General features: G+C 43.3%; 1 protein-coding gene across 3 annotated transcripts in view; it reads left to right on the top strand.

Annotated features, from left to right (window-relative positions):
* Positions 1-27448, top strand: part of man2a1 (mannosidase, alpha, class 2A, member 1) — a 340299-nt gene that overhangs the window by 96670 nt on the left and 216181 nt on the right. For all 3 annotated transcript variants that reach the window (XM_070884021.1, XM_070884015.1, XM_070884009.1), the window contains exons 7-9: positions 3334-3520; positions 7142-7319; positions 24669-24865. In XM_070884021.1, the coding sequence (XP_070740122.1) occupies positions 3334-3520; positions 7142-7319; positions 24669-24865 (562 nt within the window). The remainder of the gene's footprint in view (positions 1-3333; positions 3521-7141; positions 7320-24668; positions 24866-27448) is intronic.

The following is a 27448-nucleotide window of genomic DNA, read 5'->3' as shown; positions in this document are numbered from 1 at the left end:
CTTTGCTTTGCTGCTGACTGCAAATTCTGGGCCATTTAATAAAAATGATATTTAACTTATTAAATCACAGTAAATCAGTAACACCATATATACTCCGATTGTTATAAAATCATTTGATGCACTGTGAGCAGTGCCAAGGGAGTTCTACTAGTCATAAATAAATATGTCTCAAAATATTTCATACATTAAAACATTAATTAACAGACAATTATTTCTAATTCTGTAATTATTGGTGCAACATAAATATCTACCAAATTATGACTGCTTCTCAGATCATATTATCATCATCATAGGCAGTCCCTCAGAATCGAGGAAGACTTGCTTCCACTCTAAACATGAGTCCTTAGGTGGCTGAACAGTTCAATAAGAGAACCACAGTTCCTGTCACAGGTGGGGCAGATAGTCGTTGAGGAAAAGGGTTGGTGGGACAGGTTTGCCGCACGTTCTTTCCGCTGCCTGCTCTTGATGCTCTCGGCAATGAGACTCGAGGTGCTCGGCGCCCTCCTGGACGCACTTCCACAACTTAGGACAGTCTTTGGCCAGGGATTCCCAGGAGTCAGTGGGGATTATTGCATTTTATCAGGGAGGCTTTGAGGGTGCCCTTGTACCGTTTCCTCTGCCCACCTTTGGCTCGTTTGCCGTGAAGGAGTTCCAAGTAGAACACTTGCTTTGGGAGTCTTGTGTCTGGCATGCGAACGGTGTGGCCTACTCCGCGGAGCTGATCAAGTGTGGTCAGTGCTTCAATGCTGGGGATGTTGGCCTGGTCGAAGACGCTAATGTTGGTGCGTCTGTCCTCCCAGCGGATTTGCAGGATCTTGTGAAGACATCGTTGGTGGTATTTCTCCAGCGACTTGGTGTCTACTGTACTCAGATCATATACACTCTGTAGAAAGTGGATCTGTTTATCTGTTTGTTACAGATGTGATGAACGATGACAATGCTAGTTCCTTGTTAATGGTGCCCTTGTTCCAGGTGAAACTTTTACTCTCTCTCACTGTGGTCATTCCCTTGCAATGGCCCCCAACTTCGTTCCCTCAGGTCCAAGACTTGAGTGTATCTGTCACACAACTGGTTTAGCCATCCATCGCCAGATTTGTCTGGACCACAAAGCATTATCAGCCCTGCTATCCTCTGCCAAAATCACTTACTACTCCAGAATCATCCTGGAGAGCAAAAATAAGCCCTGGTTTATTTTGCCTATTACCACCGTCTCCTTAAACCCCATTCCCCTGCCTCTCCCACCCTCATCTCTAACAAGTATGAGGAGCTCATGGAGTTGTTTGTCACTAAGATTGAGACCATCCATTCAGTTGCCTCTGCCATATGCTTCTCCTCTGTTCTAGGTCGGAATCCACACATGTCTCTCTTTTCTCACCTATCTCCAATCATGACCTTTCTAAACTCATTTGGTCGATGAAACCCACATCTTGCTCCCTTGACAAGATCCCCTCTAAACTACTGACAACCCACCTTCCATTCCTGGCCTCCATGTTTGCTGACATTATAACTGATTCCCTCTCCTCAGATATTGTCCTGCTCCATTTCAAAAACGGTGTCTTCACCAACCTTCCCCCTAAGTCGTGTGGCTGCGCAGTGATTGGGATGTCCTCCAGCAAGTTTAAAGGACCGCGCATCTAAAATAAAGATTAGAGGAAACATATCCGCCCTTTTCCTCAAAAAAAACCTACCTTGCAAACTACTGCCTCATCTCCAAAGTCCATGAGTTTTTTTTTTCTTTATTCATTCACGGGATGTGGGCATTGCTGGCAAGGCTAGCATTTATTGCCCATCCATAATTTCCCTTAACTGAATGGCTTGCTGGGCCATTTTAGAGGGCAGTTCAGAGTCAGCCACATTGCTGTGGGTCTGGAGTCACATATAGGCCATGCTGGTTAAGGATGGCAGATTTCCTTCCCTAAAGGACATTAGTGAACCTGTTGGGTTTTTCCGACAATCCGGTATTTACTTAGTCACCATTACTGATACTAGCTTTTTAATTCTGGCTTTATTTAATTAACTGAATTTAAATTCCCTATGTTGTTGTGGGATTTGAACTCGAGTCACCGGATTATTAGTCCAGGCCTCTGGATCACTAGTCCAGTAACATAACCATTACGCTACCACTCCCCTGAATGTGTTGTCCCCTCCCAAATCAATGCCTGTGTTTTCCACAAATGTTTGAATCTCTCCCATCAGGTGCTTCAAAAAGGAAATATTTGCAGGTCTATTGGGGAGGGAGTTGGAGAGTGGGATTAATTGGATAGCTCTTTCAAAGAGCTGGCACAAGCACGAATTACCTCCTTTTGTGCTGTAAGATTCTATGATTTCCTTTCTATCACAACACTGAAATGACTAATTAGAGTCACAAATGAAATCTACTATGACTGGTTCTCTAATTCTCATTGACCCCTCTGCAGTGTATGATATGGTTGATCACACCACACTTCCTCCAATTGCTGCCTTCTGTTGTCCAACTTAGTGGGACTACCCGAGCTTGTTTCCACTCTTGTGTATCTGATGATGGGCATAGCATTGTCAGCAATGGCTTCTCTTCCTGCCCCCGAACCTTAACCTCTGGAGTACCCCTAGGATCTATCCTTGGCCCCTCCCTTTCCTCATCTGTAAGCAGCCCCTTGGCAAAATGAACTAAAGAATGGGTTAAGGTTCCACAGCATAGAATAATGCGGCCATTCGGTCATCATGCATGTGCCAGCTTTTTGAAAGAGCTAAAAATAGCAGTTTAACTCTTTTACAGAGCAGTGTTCCACTAATGGATATATGCACCATGTGCTTTGGTGCTGAGCCAGACGTGTATGCTGACGATACTCAGCTCTGCAACTTTGCCACCTCTTTTGATTCCTCCACTGCCTCTATGTTGTCAGACTGATTGGCCAATATCCAGTCGTGAATGAGTTATTAAAACCCTCATTCATGCCTTTTTCACCTCCAGACTCGATTATTCCAATGCTCTCCTGAATGGCTTCCCATCCTCCACCCTCCACCCTCCATAAACATCAGTTCATATAAAACTGTGCTGCCTGTATCCTATCCCGCACCAAGTCCCACTCACTTATCACACCTGTGCTTGATGAACTATATTAGCTCCCGGTCCACAAACTCCTCCAGTTTAGAATTCCCATCCTTGTGTTCAAATCCCTATGTAGCCTCCCCCCTCCCTATCTCTATAATCTTCTCCAACCCTACAACCCTCTGAGAACTGCTTTCATTCAACTCTGGCTTCTTGTGCAACCCCCTCTGCTTGTTATGAAAATCTTTGTCTATTGGCAGTCTGATTGTGTCTTCACTCAAACCTTGTTTTTATTTTAATTTCAGACCAGAGTGGAAACACGGACATCTTATGTCATATGATGCCCTTCTATAGCTATGATGTTCCTCATACTTGTGGCCCTGATCCTAAAGTCTGCTGTCAGTTTGACTTCAAACGTCTTCCTGGAGGTAGAATTAATTGTCCTTGGAGGATACCTCCAGTTGAAATACACGATGGCAATGTTCAGGAAAGGTAAGTTATCTAAAATTTTCAATCATCAAATTCAAAATTCAGTTCAAAATCTGTATCAAAGAGTTATCGGAAGTAGATTTTTGCACACCTCCTTGTGATCATTGAAAGGAGGATAACAGCATATTGTTCCCTGCCATCTCTGGCATGGAAATGGTATGTGTTTCAGGGAAATTCAAAGCTCCCATGTCTGGATATTTCTTTTGTATTCATTATTGTACTCACCAAATGCTACAGGGGGCTGGAGAAATTGAGGAATAACACTTATTTTGAGATGTTTTGATTTCAAGTGACATTGTGATCTTGGAGCACGAACCATACGGGCCACCTCCTTCCTGTGTGTTATAAAAGCACCTACCCCCCTCTCCCACGACTGTGGGTGGGGGAGAGGTCCCCTCAATTTATTTTCACATTTGTCATGCAAGTAATATTCAGACATTTTAAAACATTATTAAAGGAAATTTTCACTCTAGTTTTGTTCCTGCTTTTGGCAATTTTCCTGTGTGTTTTCAAAAAAAGAAAAGAAAGCAATATGATAAGATGTCTGCATTAAAGCATTGTGTGAAATGCAATCAAGACATACCCATCATGAACTGGAGCACTGAGTCCAATTGCTTATCTACCTTCACTGCTTATCTACCTGAGATAAGCTTAATGCAGCGATTAGGTATTGGCTCAGCTGCTCATTGCCATAACCAGCTGAGCTATTGAGGGAGCGTTCTCCCTCCCATGCCCTTGATGGCAGAGGACTTTTCTAAATTGGATATCTGGGACATTTTGTTTACCAAAGCATATACAAAATAGCAGAGCCGGCCGTTATTACTGATTGTGGTAATTGATCTTCTAAAATTGTCAATGACATTCTAGGAGCATATAAGTGATTGTATCTCTTCTCTGGGAATCTTTAGGAACACTGAAATGTATGGGACCAGAAAAGACCGTTGTGTATCATGAGGTTATCCCTTATCCCCATATTATACATTGCTGCCTTTTTACCTTTTCTTATTACATTGCTGAACTGACTGGCACTATTTAGAAAGGAAGGCTCTCTGCCTTTCTCTGAATTTTTCAGCCTCAACCTCCTGTGGTCTGTCTTTTTCTCCCCATGGAGGGAGAGAAACCAGAAGCTCAATCTCTGTCCCCGCGCGTCCCTCTGCATTGAGAATTGGCCTGTTAAACTGCCAAACAAAGTTACCACCTTGAATTAGAAACCTCCCACTCGCTCTCCCCCACCCCCCCCCCCACTTTCCCTCCACTGGTATAATAGCCATGGCAACTGCATTAGTTGTTTAGCTCATGAATGCAAGTCATTCTTGTATTATAGATTATAGGTATGAATGTATCAGAAATGTGCTTATGATATTGTCCACCCCATTGTCTCAAACTGATATTGTACTGCCAGACTACACCATTTTGAAGGTCATTTATTCTGATACCCACATTAATTGCATCTAATTAACATCCAGAATAACTTGTATGTTCTTGAGAATTAACCCCTTGTGAACTGAATTTAACTTAATAGCCATATTATTTTGATTCATTCTCGAGATGTGGACATTGCTGGAAAGTCTGGCATTTTTTGCCCATCCTTAGCTGCCAAGACAAGGTGGTGGTCGGGCTTCTGCTTATACTCTTCAGCTCTGTGTGGTGAAGGTGCGCCCACAAAGCTGTTGGGTATGAATTTTCAGGATCTTGACCCAACGACAATGAATGATTAGTGATATATGTCCAAATGAAGCAGTTTGTGCCCACTTGTGATTTTCAGGCTTGGACTGATAAGTGGAAGTAATATTCATGCCACACAAGTGCCAGGCAATGAATATCTCCAACAAGAACGAGTCAAACCACCGCCCCATAACATTCAATGGCATTACCATCGCTGAATTCCCCACCGTCAACATCTTGGAGATCACCATTGACCAGAAACTTACCTGGACCAACCACATAAGAGTAGGTCAAAGGCTGGGTATTCTGCAGCAACTATCTCACCTCCTGACTCCACAAAGCCTTTCCACCATCTATAAGGCACAAGTCAGGAGTGTGATGGATTACTCTGCACATGCCTGGATGAGTGCAGTTCCAACAACACTCAAGAAGCTCAACACAATCCAGGTCAAAGCATCCCCATCCATCACCTTAAACATTCACTACCTCCACACCGTAGCTTCAATGCGTACCATCTGCAAGATGCACTGCAGCAACCCGCCAAGGTTTCGTCAACAGCACCTCCCAAATCCGCGACCTGAGCCACCTAGAAGGACATGGGCAGCAGGTGCATAGGAACACTATCATCTCCAAATTCCCCTCCAAGTCACACCATCCTGACTTGGAACTCTGTCTTCATTCCTTCATCGTCGCTGTGTCAAAATCTTGGAACTCTCTCCGTTACAGCACTGTGGGAGTACCTTCACTACATGGACTGCAATTAGGGATGCGCAATAAATACTGGCTTTGCCAGCGACGCCCATATCCCATGAACGAATAAAAAACAATCAGGATGGTGTGTGACTTGTAAAGAAACTGGGAAGTGATGGTGTTCCTATGCGCTTGCTGCCCTTGTCCTTGTAGGTGGTGGAGGCCGCAGATTTGAGAGGTTATGCGGAAGAAACTTAGGTGAGTTGTTGCAGTATATTCTGCAGATGGTGTACACTGCAGCCCTGGTATGCTGGTGATGGAGGGGGTTAATGTTTAGGCTGATGGATGAAGTGCCAATTAAGTTAACTCCTCTGTCCTGGATCAAAATATAAATGCATCCTATAATTCTTTCCTGGCCAAATGGGTAAACATTTCAAAATGTGCCGACTTCCTTCGGTGGCTTCAATCTGTCCATCAGTTATTTATCTTTACATTTTTTTTGCCTACATAACAACGGTGACGACATTTCAAAAATAGTGAATTGCTGTGAAGTGCTTTAGCAGTTCCTGAGATCATGAAAGGCACTACATAAATATAAGCTCTTTTTTAGAATTTCATTATCTTGCCCCAGAAATTCTTCCCCTATAGTAGTTGCAGTTATTTTTCATTATTGTGTGCTTTTTGACTGGCCAGCATTCAATGAAGGATGATAAGAGAACAAGGAAATTAAAGTAAAGGTGAACAAAGGAAAAGGAGATAAAATCATTTACATTTATCATATTTACACCTGGTTTGATCGTTCATGTATACAAATTTGGGAAAACCACGCAAAGCTTAACTGGCAGAGAACAATAAAATAACTTGGAAACTAAGAAATGTAAACCAAACAAATAAATTTACGTTTAAAGCACAGCATAAGCCAAAAACTTGGCTCAGTTGATAACACTCCCAGCTTCGAGTTAGAAAGTTGTGGGTTCAAATCCCATTCTGGTTTTGATGAGACACTAAACCAAGTCTCTATCAAAAACCGATGAATGCATCATTCAGCTCATTTACTGTTTGTGGGATCTTTCTGTGTGAAAATTGGTTGCTGCATTAGGTAACAGATGCAGCTACTTCACATTTCATAGATTCATCACAGATTATAAGACACCAAGTAAATGCAAGTTTCTTCTTTTCCTTTGTGCTTTGCTAAGTACACATAGGTAATTTTGTCTTTTTAATGATTCAGTACATCAAATATTTTAAATCTTTTCTTTCTGTTTGAAGAGTTGACCTCCTCTTAGACCAATATAGAAAAAAGTCCAAACTTTTCCGCACCAAAGTGGTCTTGGTTCCTCTGGGAGATGATTTTCGCTATGACCAATGGTCAGAATGGGACCAGCAGTTTCAAAATTATCAGAAGCTGTTTGATTATATGAACTCCCATCCAGAGCTCCATGTTAAGGTATGTTAAATCCTAGAGTGCAGCACATTAAGCACATCTGTATAGTTTGATGTGAAGAAATACATTTATTTTACCATTTTGTTTTCTGTAATATATACAGATTATGAAATGCTTTAAATTATTAATTTATTGTTTTCCTCATACAAACTGACGGTTTATAAAAAATATACGAAGATACAAAAATGGTGAACAGGAAAAATACCACCTGGTCCTTCTAGGCATAGTCATGTTGCAACTGAGCATTATACTCTCTACAATCTGCCATGTAATCTGCTGAGATAGTAGGGTGGGGGGGGGGAAATTTTTAAAAATTCTAGGCCAATTCAGGGAAAATAAATTGTGTCAAATTATTTTATGACCCCTGAAAACGATCAAAACGAGTTCTAGGAGATTACGATGGCAATTATTATTATTTGCAAATGCACAAGTGGTATATTAAGGATTGTTTAAAAAAAATACAACGTAGGGTGATAAACTGTCATTCAAAATGTCAAAAGTGTCAGATGAATATAAGAACATAAGAAATAGGAGCAGGAGTAGGCCATTTGGTCCTTCAAGCCTGCTCCACCATTTAAAGAGATCATGGCTGATCTGATCCTGGGCTCAGCTCCATCATCATCATCATCTTCGGAATCGAGGAAGACTTGCTTCCACTCTAAAAATGAGTCCTTAGGTGGCTGAACAGTCCAATATGAGAACCACAGTCCCTGTCACAGGTGGGACAGAGAGTCGTTGAGGGAAGGGGTGGGTGGGACAGGTTTGCCACACGCTCTTTCCGCTGCCTGCGCTTGGTTTTTGCATGCTCTCGGCGATGAGACTCGAGGTGCTCAGCGCCCTCCCGGATGCACTTCCTCCACTTGGGGCAGTCTTTGGTCAGGGACTCCCAGGTGTTCGTGGGGATGTTGCACTTTTATCAGGGAGGCTTTGAGGGTGAGCTCAGCTCCACTTCCCTGCCCACTCCCCATAACCCTTCACTCCCTTATCGTTCAAAAATCTGTCTATCACCAACTTTAAATATATTCAGTGACCCAGCCTCCACAGCTCTCTGGGGTAGAGAATTCCTCAGATTTATGACCCTCTGAGTGAAGAAATTCTTCCTCATCTCAGTTTTAAATGGGTGACCCCTTAATGTGAAGAATGTCGAACGCCTTAGATAGACATCGTTAATGCTTTAGGCTTTCAGTAGCCTTGGGGTCAACATTGTGGAGTCTGGAAAATCCTCCTGGTAGACCAATATAAAATGAGCAGCCATTTAGTAGTTGTGTGGCAACCTCACTGTAACTACATAGGGCTATTTCTGAGTTCCCACATGTGGTCATTTGCTGCACGCCAAAATGGTTGAGCTTGCACCAGAAATAGAAAGGCAGTTTGAAGCCAGTCAGTCTTCTTATTAGGCTGGGTGATGAAGAAGAAGTTTCTTAGAGGGAACAGCTGATTTCTATTCTGTTTGCCATCATGAGGCAGTGTCAATGACGATAAGGCACACTATCCAACATCCCATCTATCTTCATATCGAGTGATATCAGCCACAGTCAAGAACTTGCCCTAGTTCTCTTATGAACACTTTTAGTGAATCCATACTAACTGCATGAGTTGACATCTTATTCCAAAGGTCAATGACACTCTGAAAAGAAAACCCTACTGACATGTAACCTAGTTCTATGTTTTTGTAATTTATAATAATTTCCCCTGTTTTTTTTCCCAAACCTATCGAATTCATCTATCCGCATTGACATAATCTTGTTCCTTAATTATTTAATTTTTTAAAATCTCATAATATTCCTGTGAAGCGCCTTGGGACGTTTCACTATGTTAAAGGCCCTATATAAATACAAGTTGTTGTATAGAGTATAAAGTTATCATTGAAGGATAGGAATAATACTGTTCAGAAGGATATCCAGGATTCTGACATTACCTGGAAAAAGGCATGGGTGCAAGCCTAAAATAGCATGCCGAGGGCTGTAAAGGGACTTGGAGACAGACATATCAAAATTGGATAAATTAATATTTTTTACAGGCGAAAATCAACTGGAGACATTTCCCTTTTTAAGGTCTAGAAATTCGGCAGGCTTGCGCCCATTTACTGCCGTTTCACTACTGTGGCGGGGCGTAAAAAGTGATTTTTTTTGGGGGGGGTGGGGCGGTAAACGTGGCGCACACAATTTAGCGCCTGGGTGGAAAATTCGGCACGGTTTTATGCCGGCGGTAAAAATTATCGGCTGCCTTTTTTTTCACCGTTTTTATGACGTACGCAGGATGACTTTATAAAGTTCCCAATGACCAGGGAGGCAAAGAATGAGAGGGCGATAGGTTTTGCACGAATTGCTGGCTTCCCCAAGGTTCAAGGTACGCATATCGCCCTGCAAGCACCTTTCGAGGAGCAAGAGGTTTACTGAAACCGAAAGAGATTCCACTCCATAAATGTCCAGATTGTGAGCGACCATACTCAGCACATCATGGCAGTCAGGGAGCATCCATCTTGCGTGAGAGAAGTGTATCATACCTGTTTGAGGGTTAGCCACAATGCCATAGCTGGATGCTGGGGGACAAAGGTTACGGCCTCGCCACCTGGCTCATGACCCCCCCTCTGGAACCCTCAGACACAAGCCGAGCAGCGCGATAATGACAGCCATATAGACACATGCAACATCGTCAAAGACAATTGGAGTGCTCATGCAGTGCTTCCGATGCCTCAACCACTCTGGAGGCAGCCTGCAATGCTCCCCTCAGCAGGTCGCTGAGTTCATTGTGCAACTTAGCCATCATGAGGGGACAGGAATTGCCACTGGGGTCTGCAGGACCACCTCAGGAGAGAGGGGAGGAGGAGGTCGAGGAGCCTGGTGATTAATCCATGCTACCACCCCCACCACCACCACAGGGGAGGCCTCGTGGAGCTTTTGCCACTGCAAAAGTCATGTCAGCAGCTCATAAATCAACGCTTTGCTTGAACAGTGAAAGGCACGTTTCACCATTGCCTGCCCATTCTATCCCACCATGTTGACTCTTTCCCCTCTTATTCTACAAATGAGACACTGCACAAGAATGGTTAAGGTGAACAAAAGAATCTATGAAACATTTGTAAATCTATGAAACATTTGTACATCCTTGAAACTTTGTACTCTTAATTTTGAAACGTACTTAAATTTTTAACTTGAACACAATTTGTAAAACTTTAAAAACTTTTATAAAATAACCAAAACAGGAAACCTACAGCAAGCCAGCAACAAAACAACAACAACAATCCCTGCACCGAACGTCTTTTAACTGCGGCCACCTTTCTCCCTACCCCTACCCGCATTGGTACCAAGACGGTATGCAGCAAAGCGCGCAGGGCGCAGCTGTTGTTGGGGGAGACAATGGAGATGCCATTGGACCTCCTGGAGAAGCTCTGGGTATGGAAGGCCCGGTTTCTGAGTCGGAAGGCTCTCACTTGGTCTCCCCACTCACAGGTGCCGTTGGTTTGAGTGACACTGGGGACTGCAGTGCCAAAAGTTGCGACCATCAGTTGCCTCGGCATTGACAGCCTCGAAGATGTCCCGGATTGCAGATTATGTCGCAGATTGTGTTGCAATGTTGCCAGAAATGCCACCCACGACCTGGAGGAGCTCTCGACCGAGTTCGCTGCTCCATTGACAGTCCCACCAGGTGTGCGTCTGCCTGTCATTTAGCAAACCGGCTTTGCCGACTCAACCTCCGAAGAGACGGCATACGGTGTTCAACCATGGGGGTGCGTTGCTGCACATGACTTGGACTCGCTGCCTCGGATGGGACAAAGCCTCCAAGGAACTTGTGGCCGCAGCTAAAAGATGTGCTGACTGCATCGCCCCCTCCATCCCTAGCACCCTCTCCACCCCCACCACCACCACCCCCGCAACAGCTTCATGAATTTGTTCCTCTGGTGGAGGGTCCTCATTTTCCTTCTTGACCCACACACGATGGGTTGAGGTGGAGGCTTGCAGAGGCCGATATGCCGCCTCAGAATTCTCATCTGCAAAATAGAAAACAACAGACGAGTGGTTAGCAGCAGGGGAGGGGGCAGAGTGACATGAGTAAGGTCACAAAGCACAGGCTTATTTGAAGGACCACCACTACTGCATTATATGTCGTCGAGAGACACTGCATCACATTACCTGAACCCGAGTCCACAGAGACTGCATCACATGATCTCAATCCAGCCCGGGGATTTTGCAGGACTTACCCGCAGTTTTGACCATGGGCTCAGCATCTGCATGGGTAGTTGACCTCCCGGAGACACCAATTAAGCCAGCCAGGCACTCCTCCAGGTCTATTAAGGGATGCGTATTGGGCGGACCATCGCTTGTCCGTCGCTGCTCGCGGTGATTGTGCGAAAACTGTTCCTGCAAAAATGACAATAGGAATGATTACCAGAGTGCTCTTCTGCTCTTGTGGCACACACAGATAGCCATCAACGCGTTTATACCATACTGTGTGCATTTAATTCAGCCGTCTGTTAATGGCCCTGGTAGTTGCACGTGGTTCATGAGGAAGACATCGACATGCAGAAACATCTTTTAAGATGTCAAAAAGCAGTCTTAATATTGTGTAACGATCATGGCAAATAAGGTGTAACACTAAGCCTACCTACAGCACGTGTGTCAGATTTACAATTTAAGTAATCAAAGAGTGTATGAGTAAAAATATTACTTATTCTCACGTCCCTGCAATGATTATTCTACCTTTTCCTGCATTGCTGGTGGTCCCTGTGAATGTCGTCTGCTGAGGAGACCTCAGCAACGGAGGTCTAAAATCTCCTTACAATGGGAGGTGGTTTACTTCGACCCCTCCTATTAAACTCCCTCCATCTACCCTCAGTTGCTGTTATAAGTGCCTCATTCGCATCGGAACTAAATTTCCTTGCCCTCTGCCTGCTATGATCATCCTGCTGCATCTTCTCCTGTCTCTGAAAAATGGCAGATTGAGAGCTGGGTGTACTGTGCATGCGCGGGCGCACCCTGACACCTGGGAAAAAAAAAATCGCGAGGAAAAAAATTGCGCTTGTGCAGAAGATCCATTTTTTTTTCAGATCGCTGAATTCGGCGCCGGCACACCAATTCCATCGTGCAAGGCCGGATTTTACTGCTACCGCAGGTCACCGGTTGGCGAATTTGGCAGCCTCCAGCATTCCGGCGGTAAAAGTAAATTAAATCATCGATTACCGCCCAAAAAACGGTCACAGCACCAATGTCTAGCCGAAGAATTTTGCACTATAGAAGGCTGGAGAGGAATTTCCCTTAATTATTTTCTGTCTTTAATTGACATTGGGTTGTTTTATCTTTATTTTTATATCTCCCAGGAGATTACGTGGCTGCGGATATGAGGGACCATTAGGGAGTCATGATGCTAAGTTGTATCACGATTGTTTGGGATAGGCTCAATGAATGTGCCAGTCTTTTCTTGTCCATATTTTCATATGTTCCTCTATTTGGTTTGCTCCTATTGCTTCAGATAATTATTAGTCACTGGTTTAAATGGTAGTTCAGCTTCTACCAATAGCACTATTTAGTCAACAATTGAGTAACTTATAAATAATGTACCAGTGAAACATTATATAGAATAATGGAGGCAGAAGATGTTGGTAAGGTTCTTACTGAATACTTTGCATCTGTTGTCACAAAGGAAAGGGGCTATCAAGGAGGAGTGTGAAATTCTGGATGAAATAAATATAATGAGAGAGGAAGTATAAAGGGGTTTAGCAGCTTTGGAAGTAGATAAGTCCCCAGGCCTGGATGAAATGCATTCCAGGCTGTTGAGCGAAGTAAAAGAAGAAATAGCAGAGGCCTTGACCATCATTTTCCAGTCCTCTTTGGATCTGAGCATGGTGCCGGAGGATTGGAGGACTGCTAATGTAGTAAGGGAGAAAGGGATAGGCCAAGTAATTACAGGCCTGTCAGCCTAACCTCAGTGGTGGGAAAATTATTGGAAAATATCCTGAAAGACAGGATAAATCTGCATTTGGAAAGGCAAGGATTAATTAGGGACAGTCAGCGTGGATTTGTTAAGGGAAGATCGTGTTTGACTAACCTGATTGAATTTTTTGAGGAGGTAACCAAGAGGGTTGATGAGGGTAGTGCGTACGATGCAGTATATATGGACTTTAGCAAGGCTTTTGATAAGGTCCCACATGGTAGACTGGTCATGAAGGTTAAAGCTCATGGGATACAGGGCAAAGTGGTAAGTTGGTTCCAAAATTGGCTTGGAGGTAGGAAGCAAAGGGTAATGGTTGATGGATGTTTTTGTGACTGGAAGGATGTTTCCAGTGGGTTCCGCAAGGCTCAGTACTGGGTTCCTTGCTTTTTGTGGTATATATCAATGATTTAGATTTGAATATAGGGAGTGTGATTCAGAAGTTTACATATGACACTAAAATTGGCTGTGTGATTGATAATGAAGAGGAAAGTCATGGGCTGCAGGAGGATATCAATCTACTGGTCAGGTGGGCAGAGCAGAGGCAAATGGAATTTAATTCAGAGAAGTGTGAGGAGATGCACTTTGGGAGGGCTAACAAGGAAAGGGTATACACATTAAGCGGTCGGCCACTTAATAGTGTAGATGAACAAAGGGACCTTGGAGTGCTTGTCCAGATCCCTGAAAGTAGCAGGCCAGGTGGTTAAGAAGGCATACGGAATGCTTGCCTTTATTGGCCGAGGCATAGAATATAAGAGCAGGGAGGTTATGCTTTAATTGTATAATACTTTGGTTAGGCCACAGCTGGAGGACTGCGTGCAGTTCTGGTCGCCGTATTATAGGAAGGACGTGATTGCACTAGAGAGGGTGCAGAGGAGATTTACTAGGATGCTGCCTGGAATGGAGAATCTTAGTTATGAGGACAGATTGGATAGGCTGGGTTTGTTCTCATTGGAACAGAGGAGGTTGAGAGGAGACCTTATTGAGGCGTACAAAATATTGAGGGGCCTGGACATAGTGGATAGTAAAGGCCGATTTCCATTGGTGGAGGGGTCTTTAACGAGGGGCATAGTTTTAAGGTGGTTGGTGGAAGATTTGGAGGGGATTTGAGGGGGGGCTTTCTTACACAGAGAGTCGTGGGGATCTGGAACTCGTTGCCTGGAAGAGTGGTGGATGCAGAAACCCTCACCACTTTTAAGAGATGGTTGGATGGGCACTTAAAGTGCAGTATCCTGCAGGGTTATGGATGTAGAGCTGGTAATTGGGATTAGACTGGATGACTTTTTGTTGGACGGCGCAGATATAATGGTAAATACTGCAGGGAATAGAATACGGCCAGCGTGATCTCCTGGACTAGTTTCGATTGCCTGGATGGGTCGGAGAGGAATTTTTTCTCCCTAAGTTGGCCTGGGTTTTTATCTGGTTTTTGCCTTTCCCAGGAGATCACATGGCTCCGGTTGGAGTGGAGTGTAGCATGTTTCAGTATAAGGGGTGTCGCAGTTGTGTGAGGCAGACTGGTTGGGCTGGGTGCTCTTTGCCTTTCCGTCATTGTTCATAGGTTCATATGTAACCTTTAGGGCTGCTGACCAAGGGCCATGCGGCTCTTTGTCGGCTGGCGTGGACATAATGGGCCGAAATGGCCGCCTTCTGCGCTGTAAATTTTTATGTTTCTTTCTTCTATGTTAATAACCAACATTGATACCTAAAAATATACATCCTATATATTTAGAAGATTTTGAGTCCAAACAGTTTCAGTGGCAGCTGTAAATTACCTTTTTTATGCCAGTAAAAGAAAATGTATTCTCCTGCAATGATCATATCAGGACCCAATACTTTTTTCATTAGATTTCAGTCTTTGATTACACTTGTCTTGAAGTAACTAAAAGAAAAAAAATCACTATATTTGGCCGCAGCTGAGCCGAATATGAATAAATCTCAAATTTCTGTTGGATCTTTATAATTAGTCATTGGTAATTATGCACTTGAACAGTAAATGTATCAATCAGTTCATGGACATTGTGAATCAGAATTTTACATGTTCAAATAAATCATGGGGAGGGGAAGCTTTCAAGTTCTGTGGGGGATAATTCCATACACTGCAGTAATAGTTTTTTTTTCATTTCAAAGACTTACCTGAATGATTTGAAATACACTAGCTTAATAGTAAATTTAGGCATTAAAATGAATATACTATGTACAGGTTGAACCTCCGGTATCCGGAACTCTCGGGACCTGGCCTGTTTTGGATAAGGGATTTTTCCGGACGAGGGGTGGTCACATGAAATTGGATGGTACAGATACTGAGCAAGGAGCCGGCTTGGGGCTGGGAGTATGGGGTGGGGGGGGCGGGGGCGGGCCTCGGTGGATTGCGGGGTTAGGCCGGCGATTGCAGGAGTCGGCAGCGAGGAAGGACTTCAACTTGTTCGTGTTGGAGTTCTGCGCATGCGCCACTCAGTGGCCGGGAATGGTTTCGGACGAGGGGTGGTTCCGGCTAAGGAGGTTCAATCTGTACTACATAGTTTAGGTGGAGGAACTTAAGTGAGAATGAAGAAATTAATGAGCTTTGCAGAGCGGTTAATGCAGCAAAATCTGATTTTATGGGGAACAAAATATTTAAAAGCTTGGTTTTATGGGAGACTGAATCCAAGTTTTTAAAAATCATGAAGTTGAGAAGTTATTTATGAAGAACTATAAGAGAACATGGAAAGTTGAATCTATTAGGAGGAAACTGCAGTCATTTTTCTTATTTTTTTACCCCATTTTATCCCCCCTCTCCCGCCCATTGAAGACATTGAAAGGTCACTGGGGCAAGGCCATTCGGCCTCGAGTAACCATTCTTCTTGTCTGAACTTAGACTATGACTGTTGATGAAACATTCTATTGGATGGGGGAGGCCAAAATCTTGACTGAAACTAATGTATTTACTCTATATGCATGAACGTGCCCTCCCAGTAGTGGTTTCTGGATAGCAGTCTGGTGCATGACCCCTCGCTGAATTTTTTTACTCCTTCCTATCTGGGCCAATTGTAGCACTTCAGCTTTTTAACGATTCATTGCACAATCTGAGATTGAATCTGCACCCTTTCTGCTGTATATACCTCACCTAAAAAGCAACTGTTTGCATGATATGAAGTCAGCATTTTGCACTTATCTGCTTATCTGCATTTGCAACGAAATACAGCACTAATTTTTAATTCTTCCCTCACACTTATCTGGAAAGAAGAGATGCCTAGCCAAAGATGATGGGGTGGCCAATAGCTTTGTCATAGAGGTGGATTTTAAGTAGGATATGAGGAGGGTGAGGTGAAGAGTGCTACGGTTTAGGGATGGAAATCCAGAGCATGGGGCCTGGGCAGCAATGGTGGGACAAAGAGAGGGGCGAATGCATAAGAGAGTAGAGTCTGAGAAAAATGATGTAGGAAAGGAGCTGGTTACAGAATTTGGGAGGGTAGAGGCCGTGAAGAGATTTAAACACAATGATGAGAATTTTAAATTCAGCCATTGCAGCAACCATGAACAATGTAGGTGAGTGATGGATGAGTGAGACAGCGTTCAGGATAAGATATGAGCTGCAGTGTTTTGGATGTGCTTAGGTTTATGGAAGGCGGAGGATGGAAAGCCAGCCAGGAGGGCATTGGAATAGTCAAGTCTGGAGAAGACAAAGATAAGGATGAGGGTTTCAGCAGCAAATGGTACTGAATTGGAATGGAGACAGGTGATGTTACAGAGGTGGAAGTAGCGACCTTTGTGATAAAGAGGATATATTGGCCAGTGTCTCAGCTGAATAGGTTGCAAGCAGTCTGTTTCAGCCTGGGACAGTAGCTGGCAAGGAGGTGGAATCGGTAGCAAGGTATGGTATTTGTGGGGGCTGATCCTAAGACCATGGCTTTTGTCTACCCAGTATTTAACTGGAGAAAATTGTGGCTCATGCAAGATTGTACATCAGACAGACAGTTTGAAACCTGGTAGTGGAGGTGGTGCAAAATTTGTGTTGTCAGTATGCATGTAGAAGATGATTCCATCTCTGCGGATGATGTCACCAAGAGGCAGCATGTAGATTGCAATGAGTAAATCCTTGGGAGATTCCAGAGGTAACAGTGTGCGGACGGGAAAAAAAGCCATTGCTAGAGATGCTCTGGGTATGATTGAAAAGGTAAGAGTGGATTCCAGAAGTGGCAGTCCCACTGAGCTGGGCAGCAGAGGAGATATGTTGGAAGAGGATGGTGTCAAAGGCTCAACATCCAGGGGTATTCAATATTCAGGAAGGAAAAGGAGGTGGGGTAGCGTTACTGGTTAAAGAGGAGGTTAACGCAATAGTAAGGAAGTACATTAGCTTGGATGATGTGGAATCTATATGGGTAGAGCTGCGAAACACCAAAGGGCAGAAAATGTTAGTGGGAGTTGTGTACTGACCACCAAACAGTATTAGGGAGGTTGGGGATGGCATCAAACAGGAAATTAGGGATGCGTGCAATAAGGGTACAGCAGTTATCATGGGTGACTTTAACCTACATATTGATTGGGCTAACCAAACTGGTAGCAATACTGTGGAAGAGGATCTCCTGGAGTGTATAAGGGATGGTTTTCTAGACCAATATGTCGAGGAACCAACTAGAGAGAAGGCCATCCTAGACTGGGTCTTGTGTAACGAGAGAGGATAAATTAGCAATCTGGTTGCGCGTGGTCTCTTGGGGAAGAGTGACCATAATATGGTAGAATTCTTCATTAAGATGAAGAGCGGCACAGTTCATTCAGAGACGAGGGTCCTGAACTTAAAGAAAGGAAACTTCGATGGTATGAGTCGTGATTTGGCTAGGATAGACTGGAAAATTATACTTGAAAGGTTGACGGTGGATAGGCAATGGCAGACATTTAAAGATCACATGGATGAACTTCAACAATTGTACATCCTGTCTGGTGTAAAAATAAATTGGGGAAGATGGCTAACAAGGGAAATTAAGGATAGTGTTAAATCCAAGGAAGAGGCATATAAATTGGCCAGAAAAAGCAGCAAACCTGAGGACTGGGAGAAATTTAGAATTCAGTAGACGAGGACTAAGGGTTTAATTAGGAGGGGGTAAATAGAGTATGAGAGTAAGCTTACAGGGAACATAAAAACTGACTGCAAAAGCTTCTATAGATATGTGAAGAGAAAAAGATTAGTGAAGACTAATGTAGGTCCCTTTCAGTCAGAATCAGGTGAATTCATAATGGGGCACAAGGAAATGGTAGATCAATTGAACAAATACTTTGGTTCTGTCTTCACTAAGGAAGACATGAATAACCTCCCGAAAATATTAGGGGACTGAGGGTCTAGCGAGAAGGAGGAACTGAGGGAAATCCTTATTTGTCAGGAAATGGTGTTAGGGAAACTGAAGGCCGATAAATCCCATGGCCTGATAGTCTGCATTCCAGGAATTGCTCCTAGAAATAGTAGATGCATTGGTGGTTATTTTCCAAAATTCCATGGACTCTGGATCAGTACCGATGGATTGGAGGGTAGCTAATGTAACCCCATTTTTTAAAATAGGAGGGAGAGAGAAAACAGGGAATTATAGATGGGTTAGCCTGACATCGGTGGCGGGGAAAATGCTGGAATCAATTATTAAAGATGTAATAGCATTTGGAAAGCAGTGACAGGATCGGTCCAAGTCAGCATGGATTTATGAAAAGGAAATCATGCTTGACAAATCTTTAGAGTTTTTTGAGGATAACTAGTAGAGTGGATAAAGGAGAACCAGTGGATGTGGTGTATTTGGACTTTCAAAAGGCTTTTGACAAGGTCCCACATGAGATTAGTGTGCAAAATGAAGGCAAATGGTATTGGGGTAATGTATTGACGTGGATAGAGAACTGGTTGGCAGACAGGAAGCAAAGAGTGGGAATAAACGGGTCCTTTTCAAAATGGCAGGCAGTGACTAGTGGGGTGCCGCAGGGTTCAGTGCTGAGACCCCAGCTATTTACAATATACATTAATGATTTAGACGAAGGAATTGATTGTAATATCTCCAAGTTTGCAGATGAAACTAAGCTGGGTGGCAGTGTGAGCAGTGAGGAGGATGCTAAGAGGCTGCAGGGTGACTTGGACAGGTTAGTTGAATGGGCAAATGCATGGCAGATGCAGTATAATGTGGATAAATGTGAGGTTATCCACTTTGGTGGCAAAAACAGGAAGGCAGATTATTATCTGAATGATGACAGATTAGTAAAAGGGGAGGTGCAATGAGACCTGGGTGTCATGGTACATCAGTCACTGAAGGTAGGCATGCAGGTACAGCAGGCAGTAAAGAAAGCAAATGGCATGCTGGCCTTCATAGCGAGAGGACTTGAGTATAGGAGTAGGGAGGTCTTACTGCAGTTGTACAGAGCCTTGGTGAGACTACACCTTGAGTATTGTGTGTCGTTTTGGTCTCCTAATCTGAGGAAGGTCATGCTTGCTATTGAGGGAGTGCAGCGAAGGTTCACCAGACTGATTCCCGGGATGGCAGGACTGACATATGAAGAAAGACTGGATCGGCTCGGCTAATTCTCACTGGAATTTAGAAGAATGAGAGGGGATCTCATAGAAACATATAAAATGATGATGGGACTGGACAGGTTAGATACATGAAGAATGTTCCCGATGTTGGGGAAGTCCAGAACCAAGGGTCGCAGTCTGAGGATAAAGGGTAAGCCATGTAGGACCGAGATGAGGAGAAACTTTTTCACTCAGAGAATTGGTAACCTGTGGAATTCTTTACCACAGAAAGTTGTTGAGTTCAGTTCGTATATTCAAGAGAGAATTAGATGTGGCTCTTACAGCTAAGTGGATCAGGGGGTATGGAGAGAAGGCAGGAGTGGGGTACTGAAATTGCATGATCAGCCATGATCATATTGAATGGTGGTGCAGGCTCGAAGGGCCGAATGGCCTGCTCTTGCACCTGTTTTCGATGTTTCTATGAGAGGAGAAGCGGAGATAGTGCATCATGGTCACAGTCATTGAATATGTAATTTGAGACTTTGCTGAGGGCCAATTTGGTCTGTGGCAGGTACAGTAAGCTGATTGGAGAGATTCAAACTTGAAGTTGCGAGAAATATGGGCATTATTTAGGAGATGACAACACGTTCATAGACTTTGGGGAGGAAAGGGAAGTTGGAGATCGGGTGGCAGTTTTCAAGGATAGAGGTGTCGAGGGTGAGCTATTGAAGAAACAGTGATGACAATGGCTTTGGATGTTCGGGGCCAGTAACTCAGGAGAGGGAACCATTTAACAATTTCAGCTAGCATAAAGGCCGGAAGGGAAGTTGGTGGTTCGTAGAATAGTGGGAATGCGCTCAAGGGACGAGGAGGTGTGTCTGATGGATGAGATGAGCTTGGAGAGGGCATGAGTGGTAATAGAAATGTGAGGGGGAATTTTAACCCCCCAAAACTGGCAGGTTGAGGTTGGGTGGGATGTTAAAATGTTAAAAATCAGAATCCTGACCCCAAACCGCCCACTTCCGGTTTTAACAGAGGCAGGATGGGGGTGGACAACCAACCCGCTTGTCTGAGGAGATTTTTTATCACATTAAACACTGGAAATACCAGCAGGTAAGGCAGCATCTGTGGCGAGTGAAACAAAGTTAACGTTTCAGGTCGCTGACCTTTCGTCTTTTATTTAAAATTTAACTCTGACCGGCCTTGGGAAATCTGACAGCTAAAGGGAGGAGAAAGGGATAGACCAAGTAATTACAGGCCAGTCAGCCTAATCTCGGTGGTGTGAAAATTATTGGAAAAAATTCTGAGGGACAGGATAAATCTTCATTTAGATAAACACGGATAAATCAAGGACAGTCAGCATGGATTTGTTATGGGAAGGTCATGTCTGACTAACTTTTTGAGGAGGAAACAAAGAGGGTCGATGAGGGTAGTGAGTTTGATGTAGTGTATATGGATTTTAGCAAGGCTTTTGATAATGTCCCACATGGCAGACTGGTCATGAAAGTAAAAGCACATGGGATCCAAAATTGGCTCAGAGGCAGGAAGCAAAGGGTAATGATCGATGGGTGTTTTTGTGACTGGAAGTCTGTTTCCAGTGGGGTTCTGCAGGGCTCAGTAATAGGTCCCTTGCTTTTTGTGGTATATATCAATGATTTGAACTTGAATGTAGGGGGTATGATTAAGGCATTTGCAGATTATACAAAAATTGGCTATGTGGTTGATAATGAAGAAGAAAGCTGTAGAATGCAGGAAGATATCAATGGATCAGGTGGGTCGAACAGTGGGAAATGGAATTCAATCCGGAGAAATATGAGGTAATGCATTTGGGGTGGGCTAACAAGGAAAGGGAATACACATTAAATGGTAGGACACTGAGAAGTGTAGAGGAACAGAGGGACCTTGGCGTGCATGTCCTCAGATCCCTGAAGATAGCAGGATAGGTAGATAAGGTGGTTAAGAAGGCATACGGGAAACTTAGTTTTATTAGCCGAGGCATAGAATATAAGAACAGGGAAAATATGCTTGAACTGTATAAAACACTAGTTAGGCTACAGCTAGATTACTGCATGCGGCTCTGGTCACCACATTACAGGAAAGATTTGATTGCACTAGAGAGGGTACAGAGGAGATTTATGAGAATGTTTACTGGACTGGAGATTTTTTATCTATGAGGAAAGATTGGATAGGCTGGGGTTGTTTTCTTTGGAACAGAGGAGGCCGAGTGGAGACCTAATTGAGGTGTATAAAATTATGAGGGGCCGAGATAGAATGGATAGGAAGGACTTATTCCCCTTAGCAGAGGGATCAATAACCAGAGGGCATAGATTTAAAGTAAGTGGTAGGAGGTTTCGAGGGGATTTGAGGGGAAATTGTTTCACCCCGAGGGTGGTGTGGGGTCTGGAACTCACTGCCTGAAAGGGTGGTAGAGGTAGAAACCCTCATAGCATTTAACCTCAGTGCATACCTGGATATGCACTTGAAGTGCCGTAACCTACAAAGCTACGGATCTAGAGATGGAGTGTGCGATTAGGCTGGAAAGCTCTTTGTCGAATGGCATGGTCTCCTTCTGTGCTGTAAATTTCTATGATTATATGAGGACTGCTGGATCCAGGAGGTAAGTGCCTTTCCACTTAGCTGCTGGATCCAGCTTACCTGCTTCACCCACCTCCCGCAATCGGACCCCCCCACCCCCACCCTTGACCCTTCCGATCACCTTCACAATGCTTCCTCCTTCCCCTCCCTACCCCCCCCTCCCCCCGGCCAATCCTTCCGATCTCCCGCCCCACCACCCCCGCACTGGCCTCCGATCTTCCTTGTGGCTCCTGACTCCGATTACCCCGGCCTCCGATCTGCCCGATATGCCCTGGCCAGTGTTCCTCCTAAGGTGGGAGGCTATGCACCAATCAGGAGGTACTGTATAGGCCACTCACCAGCTGCTGCCACTGGAAAAGATACCGCACAGCAAATTTAAAAGAACCCTGTAAGCTGTGTTTTGTTCTTTTAATGCGCGATCCTTTAAATTATGGTGCATGCATGGCATTTATAATGTAAAAGCTGGTGAGCGGCCTGCACGGGAGGTTTCAGATTACTGCGCGGCCACACCTGCACACACCTTAGCGAGAACATTGGTTGGAGGCATAACCAACATTCCACCATTGGTGAAAGACTGGCAAAGATTTGTGGCATTTTCTGTAATTTCTTGCTAAGAAACAATGACTATGAATTGATACTCTGATAAATTTGTTTATACAGTTGTTACAGTGACATCATGGAAGCACTATCCTTCCCATCCCCTCCAGTTCACACCAGCTCTCTTCTACCATACACCAGTTTATGCTGACATAGTTTTTCTCTCCCCTTCAGTCCTTCTTTCCTGGTTTACACTGTCATTCTTCCCCACCTCATCTCTCTCCTGACACAATCTCACTTTTTTTTGTAAATTGCTTTGGGATGTTTTTCTGCATTAAAGATGCTATGTAAATGCCTGTTGTTCTTTCTGCAACACCCCCCCCCCCCACCCCCGCATTTCTCGAAGTTCAGACTACAATGTTACTCGGTTCTCTAACATCCCCCACCCCCACCCCCCATTTGCGTTGGCATTATTCTTCTTTCTCTCTTTCACCATCCCATTTAATGCTGGCACTCCTCGTTCACCGCCCCCCGCCCCCCCCCCCCCCAAAGTCATTGCCATTCTTTTCGCCCCTCCAGTTCATCTCTTTTTCATTTCTCTTCACTTCCTAGTTTGCACTGGCACTGTTCTTCCCTCATCTCACCCAATAACTTAATGGGCAAATTGCAGTTCCTAGTACGCTACTGACCTATACAATCCAGGAAGGTCTCAGGTTGTGCTGAATTAGTTGATCTCAGCAGAGCAGGAGAAAAAAATCAGCTCTGGTTCCTGCTGTTGATTGCTAACCAATGACCCTCTGCTGGAAAGTGCAAATGTAGACATCAGGTGAGGAAAGGATTGTGATTGGTTGTGTCTTACTACCTTCCATGCTCCTGTCACCATCAAATAACCCCCCTGCTGACACTCTGCCTAAATTCACACATGAAGAATGGGCACTTGGATGAATACTGGAAGACGCCAATGCCATTTTCTATTTTAGAAGTACCCATAATGAAAACTGGAGGTTAAATCTTGAATTTCCTCCACAGATTTATGCTTGAGTATAAAGTTTTGTACATCAGCTCAATAATGTATATAACCAGCATAAAATGTTGTCGCTCATACCAGTTTTAAAACCATCCCATCTTATATAAATAAAGTACTACACAGATGAAGTGCTCCTACACTTTCTCCCAATAAGAATAATAGATTATGGTTTTGGGAGGCAGAACTATTACAGCTTCCCTTGTACTCAGAAAGCAGCCTAATTCTTATAAGTAAAGAATACATTCTTTATTTGAAAGTTAACCATGTAAAAACTTTGTCACCTAACTGTTTTCCATCCAACCTGTAATAACTCAACTTTGATCCTTAGGTTACCTTAGATTATAAATTTCTGTAAGACAATTACATTTTTGTTAAACACCAAATAAACAGCTTATTTTAAAACCCCTTATTACCAGAAGATAGGATTTTTCCATAATGTATAGACTACTCATGATGCACTACACTATTCATTATGATACAGTTCATTCATTAATATATATACTCTCTTCACAGGTATAATATTTAAACTATATTTGAAAGTTTAATACCTTTTGATTAAAAAAAATACCCTCACTGAGCTAATACTCAGTGAAACTAAAAGAGACATTGTCATAACTACTTCTTGTGCTTTAAGATTACTCAGGTGATCAGATAAAGCTGAAAATCAAAAGCATTGGCTCATATTTAAAGAATATAAATAGACATTAATCCATCTATACAGTGAAAGTTTTAAAAGTAGAGGTTTATTTTAAGGTTGCTGGATTTATTCACTGAATGGATGTTGAATAGTTTGATATTCTGTTTCTAGGCTCAGTTTGGAACATTGTCAGATTACTTTGATGCTATCCATAAAGCTGCTGGTTCAGGAAATTCACCATCACCATTTCCTGTCTTGAGTGGGGACTTCTTTACCTATGCAGACAGAGATGACCATTACTGGAGTGGATATTTTACCTCTCGACCCTTCTATAAGCGACTGGACAGAGTTTTAGAATCGCATCTGAGGTAAATACATCGAAAGTTTGTGCATTTGTACTGATATCTTGTTTCTTTGTAATCAGTGCTTTTTTTGTACTCTAGACTCATTAACAGTGTGAATGAAATAGTGAAAAGCATTTAATACTCATCTTTTTGCTTTCTATATGTACCATGGGGTTAATAATTATCACAAGCGTTCTTTACATAACTGCATGGCTAACGTTTTAATAAATAAATATGGGACCTAAAGTTCTTAACACATTTTCCACAGTTAGAGAAGCTATTGCAGTTCACTTGTTGAAAAGTGCTCTTCTAAACACTCCTAACCACCATTCAACTTTCATGCTCAGGGCGAATGGGATTTCTGGAATCCCTTTCCAGTTATTCACTGAAGTATGGCCCAGCCTCTTGGGTAAGCCTGTATCGACCTTGATTTTTACTCGATGGCCTGGAAAATGCTTCATTTCCACCTGTGTGGTCCTTGGTTTCAGCTAAAGCAATCACTTCCATTTGTACAATCTTTAATTAGGTGGGGGGGGCTTGCCTTAACTTGACTGTCCCGCAGGTGAATTTTTCATATCTAGTGTGTATAGTCCTCAGTACAGTTAATAGGTTAAAATACGAGTGCTATACAGAGACTAGTTTGAGAGATATAACTGACCTACAAGCTCCTTATTGTTGCCTACCTTTGTCTCTTCTTTGTGCCACCCTTTGGCTGGGTACTGTTGCATTAGGTTCTTAGAGATTTTGTATACTTTAAGCAGCATCTTTTAATGCCATTGTGAAGAACTTTGCCTTTTGATAAAGCATTGAACATAATTCTCTGAACACTGGTTTTTGCAGTTTTAGCAGTAAACATGCATATGTGAGATATAAAAACAGTTGGGTAGAGTCAAGTTTAATCTATATTGTCCCAGCAATATACTTTAACCACAGCGTCAGAAGAGCACAAAAATCTAGGCTGATACTCCAGTTCAGTACTGAGGGAGTGCTGCTCTGTCGGAGGTGCCGTCTTTCAGATGGACGTTAAACCGAGGCCCTGTCTGCTCTCTCAGGTGGATGTAAAAGATTCTATGGCACTATTTTGAAGAAGAGCAGGGGAGTTATCCTCTGTGTCCTGGCCAATATTTATCCCTCAATTAACATCACGAAAACAGATTATCTAGTCATTATCACAATGCTGTTTGTGGGACCTTGCTATGCACAAATTGTCTGCTGCATCTCAACTTGGTGCCTGGTTCTTGCAACTAGGTAGCCTTGTCCCAGGTCCATTTTGGCCACCTGTGGCCTTTTACTAGAACACCTGTCAACTCCTCAGCCCCATAATCCAAACACTGGTGCAGTCCCGCTCCAGGATTCTCAACCCAGTCCAACCTCTGCAAATGTTCCTTGTCCAGTGGTCTCCAAATTCTGCCTCAAGCTCAGCCCAATAAACCACTGCCCTGGATTCATATATCTTAATCCTTAGATGCTTTAGGTTCTGCGCTGCTAAAGAACTTCAGTAAGTGATGCAATAACTTTCAGAGAACTGGCATTAAATATTGGTCCAATTTTCACTAACTGTGAAATGTGCCACGGAAATAAATGTCATGAAGACTGTATGATTAAGCTAACATGACTATATAGACCCATGTGTATTTTAAGAGAACTTCAAATACTTATAACATTCAATATTGGCCAAACAAATGACCAACAAAATAGCTGGGATAAATTTATTCCAGGAAGAAAATAATAGTGGTAAATTGCAACCCGCAGATAAATGTTCGTCAACATTAGTCAACAAAGGAAACACTAAAATGTAGGATGCAAGCATGTGCAGATGTGACTCCTAAAGTACCTTGAAGATTAAGGATGGGCTGAAAATTCCGGTTTCGTCTGGTCCGTACGAAGTACGCACAGACCCGGCGATGCCTCGCAAAAGCCGTTTTTTGGGGCGCGAAAGCCAGCTTTTCCAGTCTGTCAAAATTTCTCTTGACAGATCCTCTGCATCCCCGGGAGAAGGACATTCGCGTGGGAGAGATTAGGCTATTTGCCCAACACATGCCCAGCGAATGTCCTTCAAACTTTTACACCTGGTAAAAGCAGGCGCATAACTTACTTTTATCAGCGTAAGAGTTTTAAAACATATAAAAATTAAATTTAAAGACTCATTTTTATATAAAAAAACCCTGTCCATTGAACAAAGTTTATTTTTAACACTAGTAAAAAACACATACAAAAAATTCCAAAACATTTTTTCTAAAACATTTAATTTTAAATATGAGGTGTTTTATTCATTTATTATGCTATGTTTTGGTGTTTTAGGGTTTTTTCTCATTGATAGTAATGGGAGTCTGTACAAACAGAGCTCCCATTTTTATCAATGAGAATACTGCATAGTGATTGGTGGTCCAGGCCCACGTGACTCCAGCTTGTACCTCGAAGACATCTTCTCATGCGCTGCGCAGCGAATCTAGGCCTCCGACCGGGATCCTATGTTCCTCCGGGACCACCGGGTACTTTCGCAGATTTTTTTCGGGTTGGAGGCATTCATATGATGGAAGCCTCCAACTGTAATTTTCCCCCCAATATTGCAGAGCACAATGAGCAAAAGTGTGAGGCACATAAAGA

This window comes from Pristiophorus japonicus, chromosome 1 (genome assembly GCF_044704955.1).
Source record: "Pristiophorus japonicus isolate sPriJap1 chromosome 1, sPriJap1.hap1, whole genome shotgun sequence".
Classification (NCBI taxonomy): Eukaryota; Metazoa; Chordata; class Chondrichthyes; family Pristiophoridae; genus Pristiophorus; species Pristiophorus japonicus.
The sequence above is the reverse complement of the archived record's forward strand: the minus strand, read 5'-3'. Positions and strand labels throughout refer to the sequence as shown.